The sequence below is a fragment of the Cupressus sempervirens genome, chromosome 4 (assembly GCF_028749045.1).
Source record: "Cupressus sempervirens isolate cs-2001-9-10 chromosome 4, ASM2874904v1, whole genome shotgun sequence".
Lineage (NCBI taxonomy): Eukaryota > Viridiplantae > Streptophyta > Pinopsida > Cupressales > Cupressaceae > Cupressus > Cupressus sempervirens.
Window position 1 is genome coordinate 150708435 of NC_143121.1, and position 20760 is coordinate 150729194.

The 20760-nt window shown below is 32.5% G+C and overlaps 1 protein-coding gene across 1 annotated transcript; it reads right to left on the reverse strand.

Annotated features, from left to right (window-relative positions):
- Nucleotides 1–238: 238 nt before the first annotated feature.
- On the reverse strand, nt 239–1601 carry LOC149560416 ((S)-canadine synthase-like). Its single transcript, XM_089827605.1, has 3 exons — nt 1216–1601; nt 827–1127; nt 239–745 (listed from the first exon to the last, which is right to left on the reverse strand). Exons 1-3 carry the CDS (start codon nt 1599–1601, stop codon nt 239–241), a joined length of 1194 nt encoding a protein of 397 aa, XP_089683731.1.
- Nucleotides 1602–20760: the final 19159 nt, after the last annotated feature.

The window sequence follows — 20760 nt, forward strand, 5'->3', positions numbered from 1 at the left end:
CAATTTTATAATTATCATATCTATTTATCAAAGTTTAATTACTTCTTACTCTTTTTACCTTAAAAGACAGAGACTCAAGCTCTGGAGAGACCCCGTTATGAATACAAACGAAACTGAAATGTAATCATAGAGCCTCTAAATGCAACAATAAGAATTTTATTTCAGATAACTACTTGAGATAGCAAGAGAACGTTAACAAGAAAAACTAGAAACGAAAACAAGAAGTTCAAAGGTTTCTCTAACGGCAGGTTATGCGAGCCTCCAGTGGATGTTTCATAGACATGGTGAAGGAAGGAATATACCTTGTTAGATCTGAAGGATTCCCTTCCTTTACACAAGCCCACTCAAATTTAACCAGCAAATTAGCTAGAGTGATGGGAACATGAACATTGGCAAGGTCCATTCCTGTACATATTTGCCTTCCTGCTCCAAAAGGCAGATATGACATTCTTATCTTGTCAGAATCCATATTGCCAAGAAATCTTTCCGGCATAAACTCATCAGGGTCTTCCCATACCGTAGGATCGTTGCAGACACTGTTCAGACTGAAAAGCAATGTTGATTTCGCCGGTATGGTGATGCCCGTCACCTTACACTTCTCCACAGTTTGTTGTGTTATTGCGAGCGGTGCTATCGACTCTTTTCTCAGCGTTTCCTTCACAACTGCTTGCACGTATGGCAGCTTCCTTAGATCCTCTATATATAACAAATCACCTTTCTTCCCCTCCAGAGCCTGGCTTACCTCCTGATAAGCCCTCTCTTGTACATGAGGATTTGTTATGAGATAAGCGAGAGCCTATTCTAAAGCTAGGGAGGTGCTATCTACTGCGAGAAGAAAGAGGTCATACATGTTTAACACTATTTCTTCATTGGAGAAGTTTAACTTGTGCTCTTCATCTTCTTCTCCTTCTTCGCCCACAGAAAGCAAACAATTCAAAAAACAATCCGCAGCATTCTGCTTGAAGTATAGGCGATCACTTCGAGCAAGTTGAGTTAAGCGCAAAAACAACAGCAGAATAGCATCTCGGAGAGATTTCCACTTCTTTTCGGCTCTTGTTGACGAAGGGATAAAGTAGCGAGTATAAGGAAATGAATCCAGCAGTCTCGTATCTCCACCATCGATTAAGCTAATATATTGGCCAATTAGCTCATCCAGGCGCAGGAGGAAACCCTGGTCTTGGAGGTCGGGGCCAAAGCACAATCGGGCTAGAAAACCGAGGCAGAGGCCTCACAACGGCGTCATTTGCATCCATCTCCTTTTCTAATGTGTTGATGAGATCAACAACACATGACTGATGAGAAGAGCTGTGGCTTGCAACGTGGAAGGGGCCGAGAAAGTTGTTACGGAGAAGCTTTCTGAGCTTAGTCCAACGCTCATTGCAGGAAGAAACGAGAGCGGTTTTAAAGTTTGCGGTGGTGTATTGCAGGGAGTAAATCGTTGGGCGATCTGAGAAGTTGGAGGCTTGATTTACTAGCGCCTCCCAGACTGCAGATTGGCCAGTGAAAATTATTATTGGCGATGGCCCCATCCAGACTGTCATCACAGGGCTATAGGTCTTGGCGATATCTGTGAAGGTGGAAAGAATACTGTCGCCTTTCATTATCTGATGAAGGTTGCCCAATAATGACCATCTTTCCCTCTTCATGCTTGATATTGATATGACAGCAACAGTACATGCGAGAAACAGCAAAGTTGGAAGAAGTAATATGACAGTTCCTTTTCCAATGGGGAAGTGGAAGAAATGGAGAATTTTATCATAATTGCTACTACTCAGTATGTTATCCCTACTAGAATGACAGGTTGTTTCCCAGTTGCAAATGCTTTTCTTAGAGGGGAATAAGGTTTTCAATCACAATTAAGCATCCTCTCTGACCTAAAGCCAAATTTCAGATTTTCGGGGAGAAGGGATAACCGGCCTAAACGGATCTTCTATTGTCACCATCCGTCAGTGTATTGACACCAACATTACTCCAACTCCAACTCCAACTCCAACTCCAACGACCTCCCCCATATGGTACCTAATTTAGCATTATATTATTGAATTTTAAAGGATGAGACTATCTTTTCTATAAATTGTATTATTTACTAAATGTCAAAAAAGATTTTAAAAAAAATTGACTACAAGAATCTAGAACTATAAAAGGCTCCCCAAGATCATTCTTTTCAATTAATAAATCTAATAAATTGAAAATTAAAAAAAAAGAATAGACTTGTATTTTGATTTTTAATTTATTATTAGAACATAGTATAGCTATATTGGTTTTTTTTAGTTCAAATATTTTTATTATATGTAAAAAAGAAATTTTATAATATTAATAATCATTTCAAAAATAAATATATATCAATAAAAGTATCAAAAAGTGTTGATATCTAAATCTTAAAGAACCTTTCTTATGTCATAACTGATTTATATTTTTATAGGTGAATATAAAATGGGTGTGTTAATCCATAAGATATAATATGTGATTTTAAAAATGTTAGACAAAAAGAATCTATGGAGCCATCAAAAGAGCTCCTCACATAAGGACATTTAATAAATTGATACCTAATGTTAGGAATATTCTCTTAAAATAAAAATATTTTAAGAAAAGTATTGATGTGATTATATAATATGTTTTTGTTTCTAATAATTGTCATTATGTGTAAAATAATACATATTAATCATTTAACTTTGTAATCAATGATTAAATAAAAATTGCTCCAACACCAATGATGTCCTGAATATGGTAAGCATTTATATTATTGTACTTGCCATAGGCAATGTACTATTGCATTCAGTTTGTCTGATTTTTTTATTAATTTTATATATTTAAAAAACATATCTGATTGGGTGATATGATTTTGTGTTATAGGAGCCCCCTTTTCAGAGGATTCTCCATATTGCTTGCTTTTATGTGGGCCAATTTTTTGGTTAAGAACCAAGGACTAAGGGGTATCCATTCCGCTTTTATGTGGGCCAATTTTTTGGTTAAGAACCAAGGATTGAGGGGTATCCATTCCACTATATTCGCTTGGGGAAAAATGCCAACCTAATACCTTTTAGATGTCGAGGGCTTTGCACTCGGCAATACTTGATCCCTAGTGGGCTCTTTATGAGCCTTTCAGCTTCCCCTGTAGACCAAGGGCCCTTTGACATTACTAAAATTTGCGTAAAAAATCATACTTACAATAAAATTTACATTTTAAAATTATAATAAATAAATAATTAATCTTTTCCATAATAATTTAATTAAAAAATAGTATTTTTCAAACAAAATAATCAACTTTAAATAATTTTCAACTATTTCCTTACAAAACTAATATAAAAACATATGTTTCATTTCTATAAAATGTAACAATGTTACTAATATTTTGTATTATAAAACTATAATGGCAAGTACTGACCAATATGTGACACTTGTTGAAATTAAGATGGGTGTATTCGTCAATGCAATACAATTATTTATTTAAATAAATATAAAAGCAAGTACAAGAATCTTTGGAGCCATTAAAAAGGCTCCGCACAAGATGGTTCTTTCCATTTAATAAATTCAATTTAAAAAAAAGAAAAAGAAAGTATAGTTGTATTTATTTAAATTTTTTTTTTATTAAAACATTGTGTAAGTATATATATATATATATATATAAATTTTAATATTTTTCATTATATGTACAAGAATGAAATTTTATAATATTAATAATTATTTTAAAATAAAAATATATTAATAAAAGTATTAAAAGGTGTAGAGATCTAAATTTGAAGGGCCCCATAGATGTCATAGTGATTTATCTTTTTATAGTTGAATATAAAATAGGTGTGTTTCCTAATACAATCCAATAAGTGATTTTAAAAATGCTAGAGAAAAAGAATCTATAGAGCCATTGAAAGGGCTCCCAACATAATGACATTTTCCATTTAATGAGTTTGATACCTAATGTTAGGAATATTTTTTTTAAAATAAGAATATATTAATAAAAGTGATGATTATATAATAAGTTTTAGTTTCTAATAGTTGGCACTACATGTCAAAAATAAATATAAATCATTAAACTTTTATCACCAATGACTAAATAAAAATTACTCCAACACAAATGACATCCCAAATATGGTAATAAGTATATTATTGAAGTTAAAATGGATGTATTCACCAATGTAATACAATCACTAATTTAAATTGAAAAATATTGACTACAAATTCTATGGAGCTGTCAAAAAGGCTCCCCACAAGATGGTTATTTTTATTTAATAAATAAAACTTAAAAAATAAAATATACTTATATCTTAAATTTTAATTTATTATTAAAATATAGCATGGTTATACATTATATATAAAAGAAAATTTAATGATATTAATAATCAATTTTAAAGTAAATAAATATTAAAAGATGTAGATATCTAAATTTTAAGGACCACCTAATGTCATAAGTAATTTATATTTTTCTAGGTGAATATAAAATAGGTGTATTCCCTAATGCAATAAAATAACTAATTTTAAAAAATGTTACACAAAAAGATTCTATGAAGCCATAAAAAAGGCTCCCAACATAATGCCATTTTCCATTTAATAAATTTGATACCTAATGTTAGGAATTATTTTTTAAAATAAAAAATATATTAATAAATTTATTGATATGATTATATAATAAGTTTCATCTTCTAATAGTTGTCACTAGATGAAAAGAATAAATACTAATCAATAAATTTATGTCATCAATGATTAAATAAAAATTACTTCAACACCAATGACTTCCTGAATATGGTAAGTAATTATATAATTGAGGTTAAAATGGGTGTATTCACCATTGCAATACAATCATTGATTTAAATTTTAAAAAAATGACTACAAGAATCTACTAAGCCATATAAAAGGCTCCCCACAAGATGTGTTTTCTGTTTAATAAATTAATAAATAGAATATACTTGTAAATTAATTTTTAATTTATGATAAAAACATAGTATAGTTATTTTTCTTCAACTTCTAATACTTTTCATTAATTTTAAGGACCTTTCCAATGTCATAAGTGATTTATGTTTTTATATTGCTTTTATATGGTGAATATAAAATGGGTGTGTTCCCTAAGGGCTCATTTGGTAGCTAGAATTAGAATGGAATTGGCATTCATAATTCTAAAAAATTTCTAATCCATTATTTGGGTCCGCACAATCGGAATTCTAATTCGGAAAAATTAGAATCTGGTATACCCATTTGACCCCAAAACAAGAATTCCAAATTCCTTCAAAATACTTGTTATTTGGAATTGAGGTTTTAATTCCCATTTTAAATCCCATTTTTTGAAAATGAGGATTTCAACTAAAGTAAAATTTAATTGGGTTTGACATCTAGATGCCCATTTGGGGGCATCTATTTTTGCACAAATTCTTGAAATTTTAATTTTTTTTTAAATTGGAGATTTTCTTTTGCTATTAGTTGATCATATGTTTGCTATATCTAGTTGTTGATTCATTCCATCAATATATAGGAGACTCACAATATTTTCCAAATTTGACCATTTATTAGCGTTATTCTCCACTAGATCCACAATATGGTAATCAATTTTTCTCTGTCTAAAAAGGCAAAGCAGGGATGTGAAAATGAGGAACTTGGCATTTGGTTTAGTATCTATCTTCAATTTTTTATTTTTCTCTCTATTTTCATGGCAGAGGATTTTGTTTCCACCCACCTGCATTCATTGTGAAGGAGAAGAAAGGTAGTTTTGATGTGTGTTTTGAAAATCATTTGGGCATGCATTAATGATTCGGTGGGAGACCAATTGAAACACAACTAAAGCTTTAGTTGTGGCAATGACAGTGCTAATGAGAATCACAGTTAGTCACAATAGAAATGAAAAGAGATTTATTTCATTTTTACAATTTTAAATGGGGATGATCTGTCTTTTGATCTACAATGGAAATGAAAAAGATTTTTTTCTAGTTACAATGAGAGCCGATAATTTTTTAGATTTCTAAATCATTAGAGGATACAGATTATCTTGTAATTCCAAGATGCAAGAATCATTTAATTGTGTTATTTTGCGTGTTATTTTGGCTAGTATTCCAATTCCACAATGTGTAACCAAACGAAGGAAATCTTCATTCTCACAATGAATTCTTGCTCAACCAAACAATCCTAAATTGAATTCCCTAATCATAATCTAGATTCCAAACTCCAGAATCCCAAAGCCAACATTCCGAATACCAATGCTTAATTTATATTCCAGCAACCATAAGGGCCCTAATGCAATTCAATAAGTGATTTTAATAATGTTAGACAAAAAGAATCTATTGAGCCATGAAAAAACTACCCACAAGATGGTTTTTTTCATTTAATAAATTTAGTAAACTAAAAATTAAAAAAGCTACAATCTACTTGTATTTTGATTTTTTATTTATTGTTAAAATATATTATGGTTATATATTATATGTAAAAGAAAGAATTTTTATAATATTAGTAAACAATTATAAAATAAATAAATATTAATAAACATATTCAAAGATGTAGACATCTAAATTTTAAGGATCTCACTAACATCATAAGTTATTTACATTTTTGTAGGTGAACATAAAGTAGGTGTGTTCCTTAATGTAATACAATAATTGATTTTTAAAATGTTAGACAAAAAGAATCTATGGTGTCATCAAAAGGGCTCCCAACATAATGACATTTTCTATTTTTAAAATTTGATATCTAATGTAAGGAATAAATTTTTAATAATAAAAAATATATTAATAAAAGTATTGGAATGATTTATAATAAGTTCCAGATTCTAATAGTTGTCATTATATGTAAAATATTAATTGTTAATTTTTAAATTTCTATAATTAATGATAAAAATAATAATTAAAAACATGAAAAATAAATGATAACAATGGTCAATAAAAAAACCCTTATAAAGAAGTTGAAGAAATTATGAAAATTAAATATAGGACAGGGACTCCCATTCTAGAACATTTTATCTATAGCTACCCATAGAAGTCCATCTCATGAAATAATGGGAATAAAATAATAAATATGAGATATTTTTACACCTAGTCGATTTTGATATTTCAATCAAGATTAAACTATGTAGTTTTGAGTCAAACTCATTGATCCATGATTCATTAGTAGTGATTCACAAGAATCTATCTCTCATGAGAATGAATTAGACAATTAGCACTCATTGCATCTACGTAATACTCACAGAGGTGAAGGATCAGGAGACCATCCATCAAGTAATTTTGTTAGATCAATTCCTTCTAAATATTTGTTTAAATTTTATCATAAACAATTTTACAAGGCTATACATTTTTGACATATTTGTAAAGGCTAAGAGAATATTATCTCCATTCATTATATAGTGAAAATTTTAAAATGGTGGTAGTATGGGTGGAGAAGAAAGCCATCTATTCCCCTTGTTTGATATTTATGGAGCACCAACATACATGATAAATTGAAAACTTAAAAAAATTGATAAGAGAGATCCTCCTCTAGTGGGGAAGTAGAAGAAATAGAGGGTTTCAACAGAAATACTAGACTACCTAGGATTTTGTCGATTCTATAATAATACCTTGTTTCATAGACATGTGATTGTTTATACTATAGGGGACTATGACTCCCAATCACAACTAAGCCACCTCTCTGAGATTAATTCATATTTTAGACGTTCAAGCATATTCAAGGAGAAAGAATAACCCTAAATGGTATCCTATATACATCACTAGATGACATTAATAAAACATTTGTTGGGAGCTCAACCAATTATCCGTTAATGTGTCGACAACAACATTTCTCCAACTACCTCCCTAATTCCATAAATGGATTATATTTATATTATTACATTTAAAATTATCTTGTTCCCTTGTGTATAATAGTGAATTTAAAACTAGACTATACTTGTATTCTAATTTTTTTATTTACTAGTGTATGAATTTTCCTATTATAAAGAATGAAAATGACAAGATATCGAAGCTCAATTGATGGAAAAAATAAGAGAGAAAAAGTAATATGATCAAATGTTTGATTCAATAATAATCAAATAATAATGAGGATAATTCAAAGTGGACATGTTTAAATATATAGGCAATGTATGATAAATAAGAATGATGCAAGGGATAACCTATCAACTAGATGGAGTGTAATCACATGTCCACCAAAGGTGGATCATCTTTCATTATACAACAAAGTATATGGAACATGTGCAACAACAAGACATTAAAAATCTTGTAGGAGAAATAGGTGGATATCCACATAAAGAGGTATGCTAAAAAAATTGTATACCAAAATTAGGGTATACTTCTATAAACCATTATACTTGAGAGAACCCATGAATGAGAGAGTCTCAAGAAGTGGCTTATAGCTTCCTACTCGTAATGTGTAAGGGAAATGAAAGAGATATTGTACTTGTGGATCTTAAATAAATGAAGATAAGTGACCCTTTCAAAGTACACTAAATGATTGAAGATTTAATAGTACACTAAAAGCTTGAAGATTTAATGGAGTAAGAGAAACAACATACTAATATCCAATATGTTGGTGTTTTGAAAAGAAGGTTTCAAATTACCCTGATGAGAACAAGATACATCTAGGGGTAGCTAAATCCCATCTTTAACATATATTTTTAGACACCAGGCCAATTATAAGGCTAGATTCTTCTTCTACTTTAGGCTCTGCAAAAGCTAGGCAGGTGGACCTCAGATTCAATTAATATGGTACCAGTGCAAAAACATAGTCTTGAATCTATTAAGCATATTTAACCCTTATATCTCCTAATAACTCATATAATGACATAGATTTGCAATAGCTAAATGCAAGATAATGCAATGCATAAGCTGAGTGAGGACATTCTATTTTGGCTCTTCAACATAAAATATAAAGATGATTTGAATTTGATTTGATTTTATGTGGGTGGGGAAAGTGGATGAAAACCAAGTATAGACAACAAGCTAATGATCTTGTAGCTGATTAGTGCCTGATCCATTGGGAAAATTCATAAATCTCTCTTATGCATTTTGGATATCCTAGACACATATCCTATGCCAAGACTCTAGATCTATTTATTTACCTTGTAAATTGGATATCAATGTTCAATATAAATCTCATTCTTCCTTGATATCCTCCTCAATAAACCTACAACCCATTTGATTTCTATGAATCATTTACATAATTCCTTGAATTACAAGCAAGAATGAAAAAACATACAACCTTAAGGGACTGCAACTATGATCTAGGCTTTTTGTTCAAAGATCATAAAACATTACACATCACTAAGAAAGGAGACGTGATTTAACATGAAATTCAACACTTTCTATTCTTTGTATTGATTTCCTTGAAATAATACATGAAAATGCATAAAATTGACTCACAAGATACCTAATAAACCAGACTGTACAATAACATATGCTGTAATACAAAAGAGAAAATGGTTGAAATGAGAAACTGATGGGATGGGAAGGGGGTATCACAGCCAAAGCAAAGCTTCATGGTATGGAACTAGCACATCCCAGATCTTTCCATTCAGACTTCATCAATTCCAGAGCCAATTCTGCTAAATATTTTCATTCCAGAATTTCCAATATTTTCCAACTTCTTCATCAATGGATGAGAAAGAAGAAGATATAGACAAAGAGTGAATTCCTAGATTTAATATGAAGATGACATGTGTCCACTTGAAATTCCATCTCCTAGCAGTTGCAAAACTTCTTTCATCTTTCTACCCATATGATCTGACATGGTTTTTATTATTATTCTGTAACAAACTTGTAAATATCTCTGCTGAATGATGAAAACCATTGAATCATGACTCTAATTGCAATTCCCAAAATTCATCACATCTAAAAACATAATATTCTCAAAACTAAAAAATTGAGCCAAATTATACTAGAATGGCATAATATCCTCAAAACTATCCCAACAAACCTTTTACCATGTGTTTTTACCATGCATGTAACTACATTTTCAATTTTAGTCCATTTCACTAAGAAGGCCCCAAAATTACAAATCTTCCTGTAGTTGCTTCTAGTTAACACCTGCACAAAATCTGATTGCAAAAATGGAGAGTTCATTCTTTGCTAATTCCAATGGTATACTACATTGCATATTTTGGACAAAAATGGTGCCTCTGAGACCAATTTGAAAATCTGGCTTCCAGACCATGAACAAAATTAAAATGGAAAAAATTAAAATGTTTATATAGTTGAACTATATAAAAATTTTAATTTAATTTAAATCTTTTCAACATTTGAAAATCTGCATTTGAAATCTTTGAATTTTGATTTTATTGCCTTCCATTTAAATTTTTTTCCGTATCTCTCCAATGCCACATCACCACATGTCCACCTTTGATTCACTAATTGTACCCAGGCAGGCCCCACATCACATTATGCAATTGAAATATTTTAACATTATGAGTCTATGATATTACGATGAAATTGTAACATTGAACCTCATACACTCAACATCCCTGACCATATGACAAGTTTTAAATCGTAACATCTCACCCCTTCATTCTTGGCTTCCCCGACCTCATGGTTTCTCGATGTTACGATGAAAACTTTTGCCATTGTAACATTGCAATGTTTGAAACTCCTCCACCCAACCTTGTGAAAAACTCATTATTTTTGTTATATCGTAGCCTATCTTTTGATCTCTCTTGATCTCATGATAGGTTGTAACATCAGAGCACTTGAATTTATGCTTCCCAATCTCTCGACTGGTCTCATCATGATATCGTACAACTCCAACTTTAGCATTCTAATCTCATGATGTATTGCCACATGGCATCTATCCGGTCAAGATTTTGATGACCTCACCCCTCTGGTCCTATGAAAATTTTGTATGGTCAGGCCTCTTCAAAATGGACCTGACAATCTCCTAGTGAATTGTATTATTGCGGGTCGCCTTATCCTATTGAATGATCTTATGAAATTTTGTAAGATCATGAATCTTTGTCTCATGTCCTTACACAATTTTGTAAGATCATGACCTCCTCCTTTGCACCTAGTGATCTCATGACAAGCTTCTGCTATGCGCGAGGTGGCACAATTCATCTAGGCATGATTAATGAAAATTTGAATTGTCTTTTCCTCCAGCTAGCATAGGTGGGCCCATCCACACTTGCAAGCGCCTAGCTCAAATAGAGCTCACATCTTTAAGATACCTAGCTTACTCGGTGTTTATTTTTTTAAACACCAAAGATGTTCACCCTAGGATGTATATGGGATAAATATCCTAAGTGCCTGCAGTCTTAAACTTCTTTGGAGCCCATGCAAGCTTATGAGAGTCTTCTTTGTGCTACAACCTCTACTATTGCTATGGGATTTCTTTCCCTTTTCACATGGGTCTACTTCAAGTGGATAATTGTTCTCTATAAACATATGTGGACTGCTTTATTTCCTTCATGCTATAGTGAAGTGCCCTATCTTTTTACCTATAGTTTCTCTTGCAGATTGCCTTGCACTCTTCCACGTGGGTTTTCTCCTATTTTTGGATGTTGTGACAACTCTAGCTTCACCAGTGTGGAGCTCCTTGTAGAGGTAGATGCTCCTTGTTATTGCTATAAATTGTCTCATTCTTACTAGCATCCAATGAATCTCAAACTATCATGAGCATGGGCCTCCACTTGTGTGCAATGACAACTTCATTACCATCTCTCCCTATTGCAGCTTCCATCTGTGTAGATGCTGCTCTTACTTGGCATGAAAAGCTCCTTTACATGGGCAATTTTCTCAATGGTACTCAAAGTCATGGCTTTGATTTTGAGTCTCAACAGTGGCTCTTTCTAGGGATGCATGTCCTTTGAAAGCATGGCAAGGATTTAGATCTCTGGAAGAAGCAGATCACACACTTGACAACAAAACTTCTCTTGAACAACTTTGTTGAAAGCAAGAAAACTACTCCTACTATGTACAAATGATGGCCCCAGGCCACCAAACCTCAACAAAAACTTTTACCTCTGTCAAATACCTAATTCTCCTTGACATTTTCATAATGTAAAATACAATTTTCATTATCCTTTGTTTCACCCAACACGTCAACACTTTCAATCACTTCATTGGGAAAAACAAAATTGTCATCATTCTCATAGTGCCTATAAAACTCAAAGACTATTTCATCATCATGCTCACAATGAGAAAAAACATCAGCATGCTCATGATTACACAAAATGAACCGAGAATCAAAATCCAACAATGATTTGTGCATGCTGATCAGAAACACAAAAACTTCATATTCTACACCATTCACCAAGTTGCATGTACCAAAAAATTGCAACTCACCTTGTGTCTCTGGCTGCAAAGAGTATGTGAAATTTGATTGTTTCCTACTTGCAGTCATGTCATTCACTAAATCGGGTCTATCTTTCATTGAAATGTCTTCACATTCTTCAAACAACTAATTAGTTACCAAGCATGAAAACTTATTCTAAAAGTGTTGATCTAAACTATGCTGATCACACTCATTTTCTTCATCTAACTAAATGTCAAAATAAACCTTGAACTTATCTTTACAAGAATGATCAGCATATAAAGAAAATCTATAATTTGATTGACAACTTTTATTGTTTTTCTCTTCATCACATGAAACATCAATTTATTTTTTAGAAAGATCAGCATGAAAAGAACCTAAAATAGTATCAAACTTCCCTTCACTAACATCCCCTGCATCCAAAAAGTTGTCATGTACAAATATATTTGAGGTACTATCATCTACACCTCCAAAATATGATAAAGATTGTTCAAATTCTACATCTCTTTCTAGATCAAACTTTGGGGAATTGATTTAACTGAATGAGAAAGTATTATGAGGGAAAATATGAAGATCCCTAGAAACACTTACATGCTTTTCAAAATCATGAGCCAACAAAACTAAAATTTCATCAGGGCTCAAGAAGACTGCCTCACAAATCTTCTCTTGGCTGTGATTATCATTCAGATAACATGAAGAACTTACAATAGCAAGATCATTAGTATGATAGTCTGGAAAATTAACATCATTATAACATTCATTCTTATCATGTCAATCACTACCTCTATTGCTGTTACATAAGTCCTCAACTTCATATTTATTGTAACCAAGTTTATTTTCACTTTCATATCCATCTTCCTTATGTTGATTGCAATTACCTGATTCACTTGCATTTGAATCCTTCTCTTCACATTTGGGAGAAAAATTATCTTTCTCTATGGGTTCATTATTTTCATTATTACCTTGACTTTCAGCACACTCATTATCATTAAAAGATATAATATGAAATCTATAATCACTGCTTTCCATCTCTTCAATGAATTTTTTAATTTACAAAATTCTTTGTAATCTTATAGGTGCTGGCCAATTGACTAAATCAGGCACTAGAACATCAAGGAAAACACTAGGCATGGAAGATTCCTCAAGTGTACAATGAAAAGGCATCTTGATGATTACTAAATCAATCTTTAGATAACATTTTTTGACATTTAGACCTTGAATACTTCGTACTTCAATTCTTATAAGACTGACAATCCTTTTGTAGATCAGTTTATTTAACATAGCAATGTTATTAGCCATAGTCTCTAAACTTTTAGAATTTGGCAAACTAATCTCAGATCTAAGATTTGACTCCATCATAAAGTAGAACTTCTACCTCTTCCTTCTAATGCTAAAAATCACTGAATAGAGGCAACCATGTTTTTAACATTTGACTTCCATGAAAAAGAAACATGAAAACCAAAATACCTCAAGTGCTGATGCTAAACTTCGATCTGCTGATTTGGCACAGGTGCAAGACTGATATTCCTTCATACCACTGGTCAAAACTTTGTAGAGCCACCACCTCCTTGCTAGAGAATAAAGAAATCACTATTGTGATCTAGTTTTTACAATTCACTTTCTTATAACAATAGATTGCAAACACACTTAAATTTTTTATCAAGAATTTAAACTTCCTTTTCAAGAAACTATCAAAAGATTTAGATTTTCCCATACAATTGAAAATCCTTCAAATTATGCAATGAGATCAACTAGAAACAAACTGATTTAGAGATTTGAGAGTCGTCACTCACACTTTGTGAGCAATAAAACGTAATTCATCACTTGACAAATCTGAACTAGACCTTCAGATGTAGGAGAAATGCAAATCATCAAACCACTCTTGTAGATTTACAAACTTGGAAAAGGGAATACAAACTTATGTTGATTCTTGACTCTGATTTTAAAAGATCACTTTTGAGAACAAAATTCGGCTGAATTGATTGAAGATAAACACTCTTAACAACACAATTTACATTCAACCTCAAAGTTACTGTTGCAAATGGATAAAAACTTACTAGGAGACATGAATCTTCAACAGAGAAATGGAAAACACCTCACAACCCTACTGCTGTAGCAAATTCTTACTGTATTGAATCTTTCTTCAAATTCTCAAGGTTTGTCTATCACATAGATTCAGAAAATGCTATTTGTTGTCTAAGGACTCAAATATTCAATTAATCACCAGAGATTCTTACCCTTTTAACAAAATCTATTGCCATCTTATCTCCCTAGCAGAGTCGCCATCTTGTTGGTGTTTTGGATGGGAAAAACCATGCAAAAATATAGGGTTGAGATATATAAGTTTATACTAGAGATTCCTATCCTTTTAATAGTGAATTGCTTCACAGATTCTCGAGTAGAGTCACCATTTTTTTGGTTTTTTGAAATGCTACAAGTTTCAAATTACCTCGATGAGAACAAGATACATTTAGGGGCAGCTAACTCACATCTTTAACTTATCTTTTCAGACACCAGGCCAACTATAAGGCTAGACCCTTCTTCTACTTCAGGCTCTACAAAATCTAGGAAGGTGGACCTTAGATTCAATTAATATGGTACCAGTGGAAAAACATATTTATGAATCTATTAAGCAGATTTAACCCTTATATCTCTTAATAACTCATACAATGACATTGATCTGCAGTAGCTAAATGCAAGATAATGCAATGCATAAGCTAGGTGAGGGCATTCTATTTTGGCTCTTCAACATAAAATATAAAGATGATTTGAATTTGATTTGATTTTATGTGGGTGGGGAAAGTGGATGAAAACCAAGTATAGACAACAAGTTAATGATCCTATAGCTGATCAATGCCTGATCCATTGGGAAAATTCATAAATCTCTCTTATGCGTTTTGGATATCCTAGACACATATCCTATGCCAGGACTCCAGATCTATCTATTTACCTTGTAAATTGGATATCAATGTTCAATCTAAATCTCATTCTTACTTGATATTCTCCTCAATAAACTTGCAACCCTATTGATTTCTCTGAATCATTTACATAATTCCTTGAATTACAAGCAACAATGAAACAACATACAACCTTAAGGGACTGCAACTATGATCTAGGCTTTTTGTTCAAAGATCATAAAACATTACACATCACTGAGAAATGAGACAAGATTTAACATGAAACTAAACACTTGCTGTTCTTTGTATTAATTTCCTTGAAATAATACATGGAAATGCATAAAATTGACTCACAAGATACCTAATATACCAAACTTTACAATAACATATGTTGTCATACAAGAGAGAAAATAGTTGAAATGAGAAATTGATGGGATGGGAAGGGGGTATCACAGCCAAAGAAAAGCTTCATGGTCTGGAACCAACACATCCCAAATCTTTCCATTCAGACTTCATCAATTCCAGAGCCAATTCTGCTAAATGTTTTCATTATAGAATTTTCAGTAATTTCCAACCTCCTCATCAATGGATGAGAAAGAAGAAGATATAGACAAGGAGTGAATTCCTAGATCTAATCTAAAGATGACATGTGTCCACTTGAAATTCCATCTCCTAGTAGTTGAAAAACCTTTTTCATCTTTCTACCCATCTGATATGATATGGCTTTTATCATTATTCTGTAACAAACTTGTAAATATCTCTGCTGAATGATGAAAACCATTGAATCATGACTCCAACTACAATTCCCAAAATTCATCACATCTGAAAACATAATATTCTCAAAACTGAAAATTGGAGCCAAATTATACTAGAATGGCATAATATCCTCAAAACTATCCCAACAGACCTTTTACCATGTGTTTTTACCATGCTTGTAAATGCATTTTCAATTTTAGCCCATTTCACTGAGAAGGCCCCAAAACTACAAATCTACATGTAGCTACTTCTGGTTGACACTTGCACAAAATTTGACTACAAAAATGGAGAGTTCATTCTTTGCTAATTCCAACGGTATACTACACTGTATATTTTGGACAAAAATGGTGCCTTTGACACCAATTTGAAAATCTGGCTCCCAGACCATGAACAACATTAAAATGGAAAAAATTAAAATGTTTATATAGTTGAACTATATAAAACATTTAATTTCATTTAAATTTTTTCAACATTTGAAAATCTGCATTTGAAATCTTTTAATTTAGATTTTATTCCCTTCCATTTAAATTTTTTTCCTTATCTCTCCAATGCCACATCGCCACATGTCCACCTTCGATTTGTTGATTGTACCTGATAGGCCCCACATCACATTATGCAATTGAAATATTTTAACATTATGAGTCTACAATATTACGATGAAATTGTAACATCGCAGCTCATACACTTAACATCCCCAACCATACGACAAGCTTTAAATCGTAACATCTCACGCCTTCATTCTTCGCTTCCCCAACCTCATGGTTTCTTGATGTCACAATGAAAACTTTTCCCATCGTAACATCGCAATGTTTGAAACTCCTCCTCCCGACCTTGCGACAAACTCATTATTTTCGTTATATCGCAGCCCAATTTTTTGTTCTCTCCCGATCTCATAGCAGGTCGTAACATCGGAGTGCCTGAATTTATGCTTCCTGATCTCCTGACTGGTCTCATCATGATATTGCACAACTCCAACGTCAAAATTATGATCTCATGATGTATTGCCACATGGCACGTTCCATTTGGCATTTATCCTGTCAAGATTTTTTTGACCTCACCCCTTCAATCCTATGACAATTTTGTATGGTTGGGCTTCCTCAAAATGGACCTTACGATCTCCCGACCAAGCCTATTATCATGAGTCACCTTAGCTTGTTGAACGATTTTATGAAATTTCATAAGATCACGAATCTTGAAAAGTTGCCTCATAACCTTACAAAATTTTGTAAGATCGTGACGTCTTCCTTTGACCTAGCAATCTCATGATAGGCTTCCACTACGCGCCATGCGCCGCAATTTTTCTGGGCATGATTAATCAAAATTTGAATTGTCTTTTCCTCCAACTGGTATTGGTGGGCCCATCCACACTTGCAAGCACTTGGCTCAAATAGAGCTCGTATCTTTAAGACACCTAACTTACTGGGTGTTTATGTTTTTAAACACAAAAGATGTTTACCCTAGGATGTATATAGGACAAATATTCTAAGCGCCTGTAGTCTTAAACTTCTTTGGAGCCCACGCAAGCTGTGGGAGTCTTCTTTGTGCTGTAGCCTCTACTATTGCTATGGGATTTCCTGCCCATTTCACACGGGCCTGCTTTAGGTGGATGATTGTTCTCTATAAACATATGTGGACTGCTTCATTTCCTTCATGCTATCGTGAAATGCCCTATCTTTTTGCATGCAATTTCTCTTCTAGATTGCCTTGCACTCTTCCACTTGGGATTTCTCCTATTGTTGAATGTTGTGAAAACTCTAGCTTCACCAATGTGGAGCTCCCTGCAGAGGTAGATGCTCCCTATTATTGCTATAAATTGCCCCATTCTTACTAGCATCCAACCAAGCTCAAACTGTCATGAGCGTGGCCCTTCACTTGTGTGCAATGACAACTTCATTACCATCTCTCCCTGTTGTAGCTTCCATCTGCGTAGATGCTGCTTTGACTTGGCATGGAAAGCTCCTTTACATGGGCAATTTTCTCAATGGTACTCAAAATCAGGGCTTCAATTTTGAGTCCCAACACAATGATTCCCAAGTGAAAATGCAATAGAAATGATAACCAGCTAAGATGAGAATGCAAGATCTAAACTTTGATGCAATGCAAGTACATGAATGTAAATATAATATAAGTACAAGGAAAGTAAAATATACTATAACAATGAAGATTGATATTCCTCTATTTAGATTGTGTGATTTAAGCTAAAAGCAATAAAGTAATGGTTAAGAGAATTCAAATGTGAGTGTTCAAGTGATCAAGAATTCAAGTGAAAGTAAACCAATAGAACAATAGAATAAATGATCATGATTTGAGAGAGTGAGGGGAAAGCCTCCCTTTAAAGAGAAATGGATAGTAAGATATTAAGAAGCAAAATCAGTGGTGGAGAATTATTCTCATTTTTACTTTGTGCACAAGATTCTCAAGAGGAAAAGTCAATGATAATGCTTAAGAGAAAAAAGATGCATGGAGGAGATTAAGAGGAAAAAGAGATTCCACTTGCCTTGGATGTTGTGTATTCAATTGTAGACAAAAAATCCTTTTTTTTTTGGTCTTAAATTAGGGAATTTCTTTTATGTGCACACATAGGATAAATGGTATTTTTTTTAAAAATTAAAAGGGGACATGATCTTCTAATTAATAAAGACTTAGAATAAGATGGTCAAACCATAGGTTAAAATTGAATAAATGATTAAATGATGACTTGATCAAAGATTAAATGATTGATCAATATGATAAATTTGTTGGAAATCTTAATTGGGAAACTAAGATATTGAGAAGGTAGTGGGGTGTGTTAGGATTTATATCACTTAAACCTTTTTCATATTTTAACAAAACTTTGGTACATTCACCACATTTACCTCTCATATCTAATGCATCCATAACAACTTATAAAATCAAACTATTTTAAGATGTAGATCTAATCTATCAATCACATCAATGAAATGTTATCACATAACATGGAGATTTGGTTACCTAGAAACCCTCCAACATGAAGGTAAAACTAGGGTGGGGATGACACCCATAAATCTTTACTATTGTAGTAGTATATTTAACTTGTTAGCCTCAAAGTGTTGATCACTTATGATAATCTACATTGTGAGGGGTCTATCCTATTAAAGGTGTTTGAGACTATTAGGTATGTATTGAAAATAAATTGTTCTAAAGCGAAGAACCTATAATGGAACAATCATTATTTTTTCAATGATGTCAAACTTGTTACCTACTATTGAGACAATTAATTTTTGGTTTGAAAGCTATCATATAGCCTATTGATGAAGAGGATTTGAAGAGGGGAGATAACAAAAACACTTATACAAAGGTTTAGTTATTTGGTATATAAAATAAGCTCTAATACCAAGTAAGACATTTATACTCTAGTGTATTGTTTATCTACTTAATGTCTAAAATGAAAGATTACTTAAGTTAAGATTGGAAGAAGATGAAGTAAGAAAAGTGTCTTTCAAGCCTTGCCAAGTAGTCAATTCAAGCCAAGCAGAAATCAGTAGAAGCCAAGTGAAAATAAATAGGTGCCAAGCAACAAAGATAAATAGTTTAAATAGAGGGAATGTTAGTATATGTCAAGTAAAGTTTAGTTTGTGTTGAGCATCAGTAAACTTTAGTGTTTTTTGAGTGAACTAGTGTTGGTTGAGTGATATAATAGTATAGATGTTGAGTGACAGAAAATAGTGTTAAATCAAAGATATGATGAATCTGAGCTAACTAATTTGATTTCTTGAATTGTGTGAAGTGTGTAGAAGATAACTACGATGAGTTGATGGCATAAAATTCAAGGTAAACCATTTTGAGGTGAATTCAAGGAAGATTATAGAGAAAGTTTCTAGAGGAACAAAATGGAAAAGTAGGTAGATTCATTGAGTCCTACCTAACCCTAAAATGGATGATTGTGGTTAAGTAGAAAAATATCTAAATTCTCTATTTATAGAGATAGCTAGTTAGAAGAAAAGGTTCTCATGTGAAAGAACCTAAGAAAGACAAGGAGTCTAGGGTATTGCTTTATCTAGTGGAAAAATAGAAGAGACTACAGTTGGAATACAAAGAAAGAGGACTTAAGGGGATAAATGCTTGAAGGGTAAGCAAGTTATTAGAGCTGAAGAGTATGAATGCTAACCAAAATGGAGAACTAAAATAAAGATCTATAATCTGCAAGTGAATTGTAAGTTTTTATCAGATCAAGTCCTCCTATTACTTTCTAATAGATATGCCAGTGTGGATAAAATACTTTAGATTAAGGTTTACATAATAGTCATTCATAAATCCTTTAATCAGGTGACATTCTAATGGAATGGTCTAAAGTACTCTAACAAGGCTCACTCCTAATAGGGTGATTTAAATCCTTTAATAAGGTCACATTTAACAGTGTATATTGTAACCTTTAACAAGGTTGGCCTTTCATAGGGCATCACATTAGAAGAATGAGAATTAGTAGCATGTTATTGGTATTTTTTTTCCCAAATTGGGTTTCCACTGAAAATCCTTGTTTCAAATTGTGTGAATGTTCTAAAGGTATTTCATGTTTACAATTCTACAAAGTTGTTTTGACCTAGGACAATAACCTACAAATTGAAAGTATGATATGATTTAATGGATGCATGCATGTTGAGGTTTTATGGATATGGATTTGGATAGTATTGAAATTTTTTATTTGTACATCTAGACCTTGGATAACTGATTCACCTCCCCTCTCAGTTATTCTAAAGAATTAAAACAATAGGTATTAGAGCCATAGTGCTTGAGAGGAATAGTTTGAAGGTACTAAGAGCTAAAGATCAAGATGTATAAAAAGGAGGTGCCCAAACTGAACAAGGAAAATTTTCCTACATGGTAAATTTTGATGAAGCTACACCTAGGAGGTCTTGGAGACTATGCACAATCTACCATCACCACTAAGCAT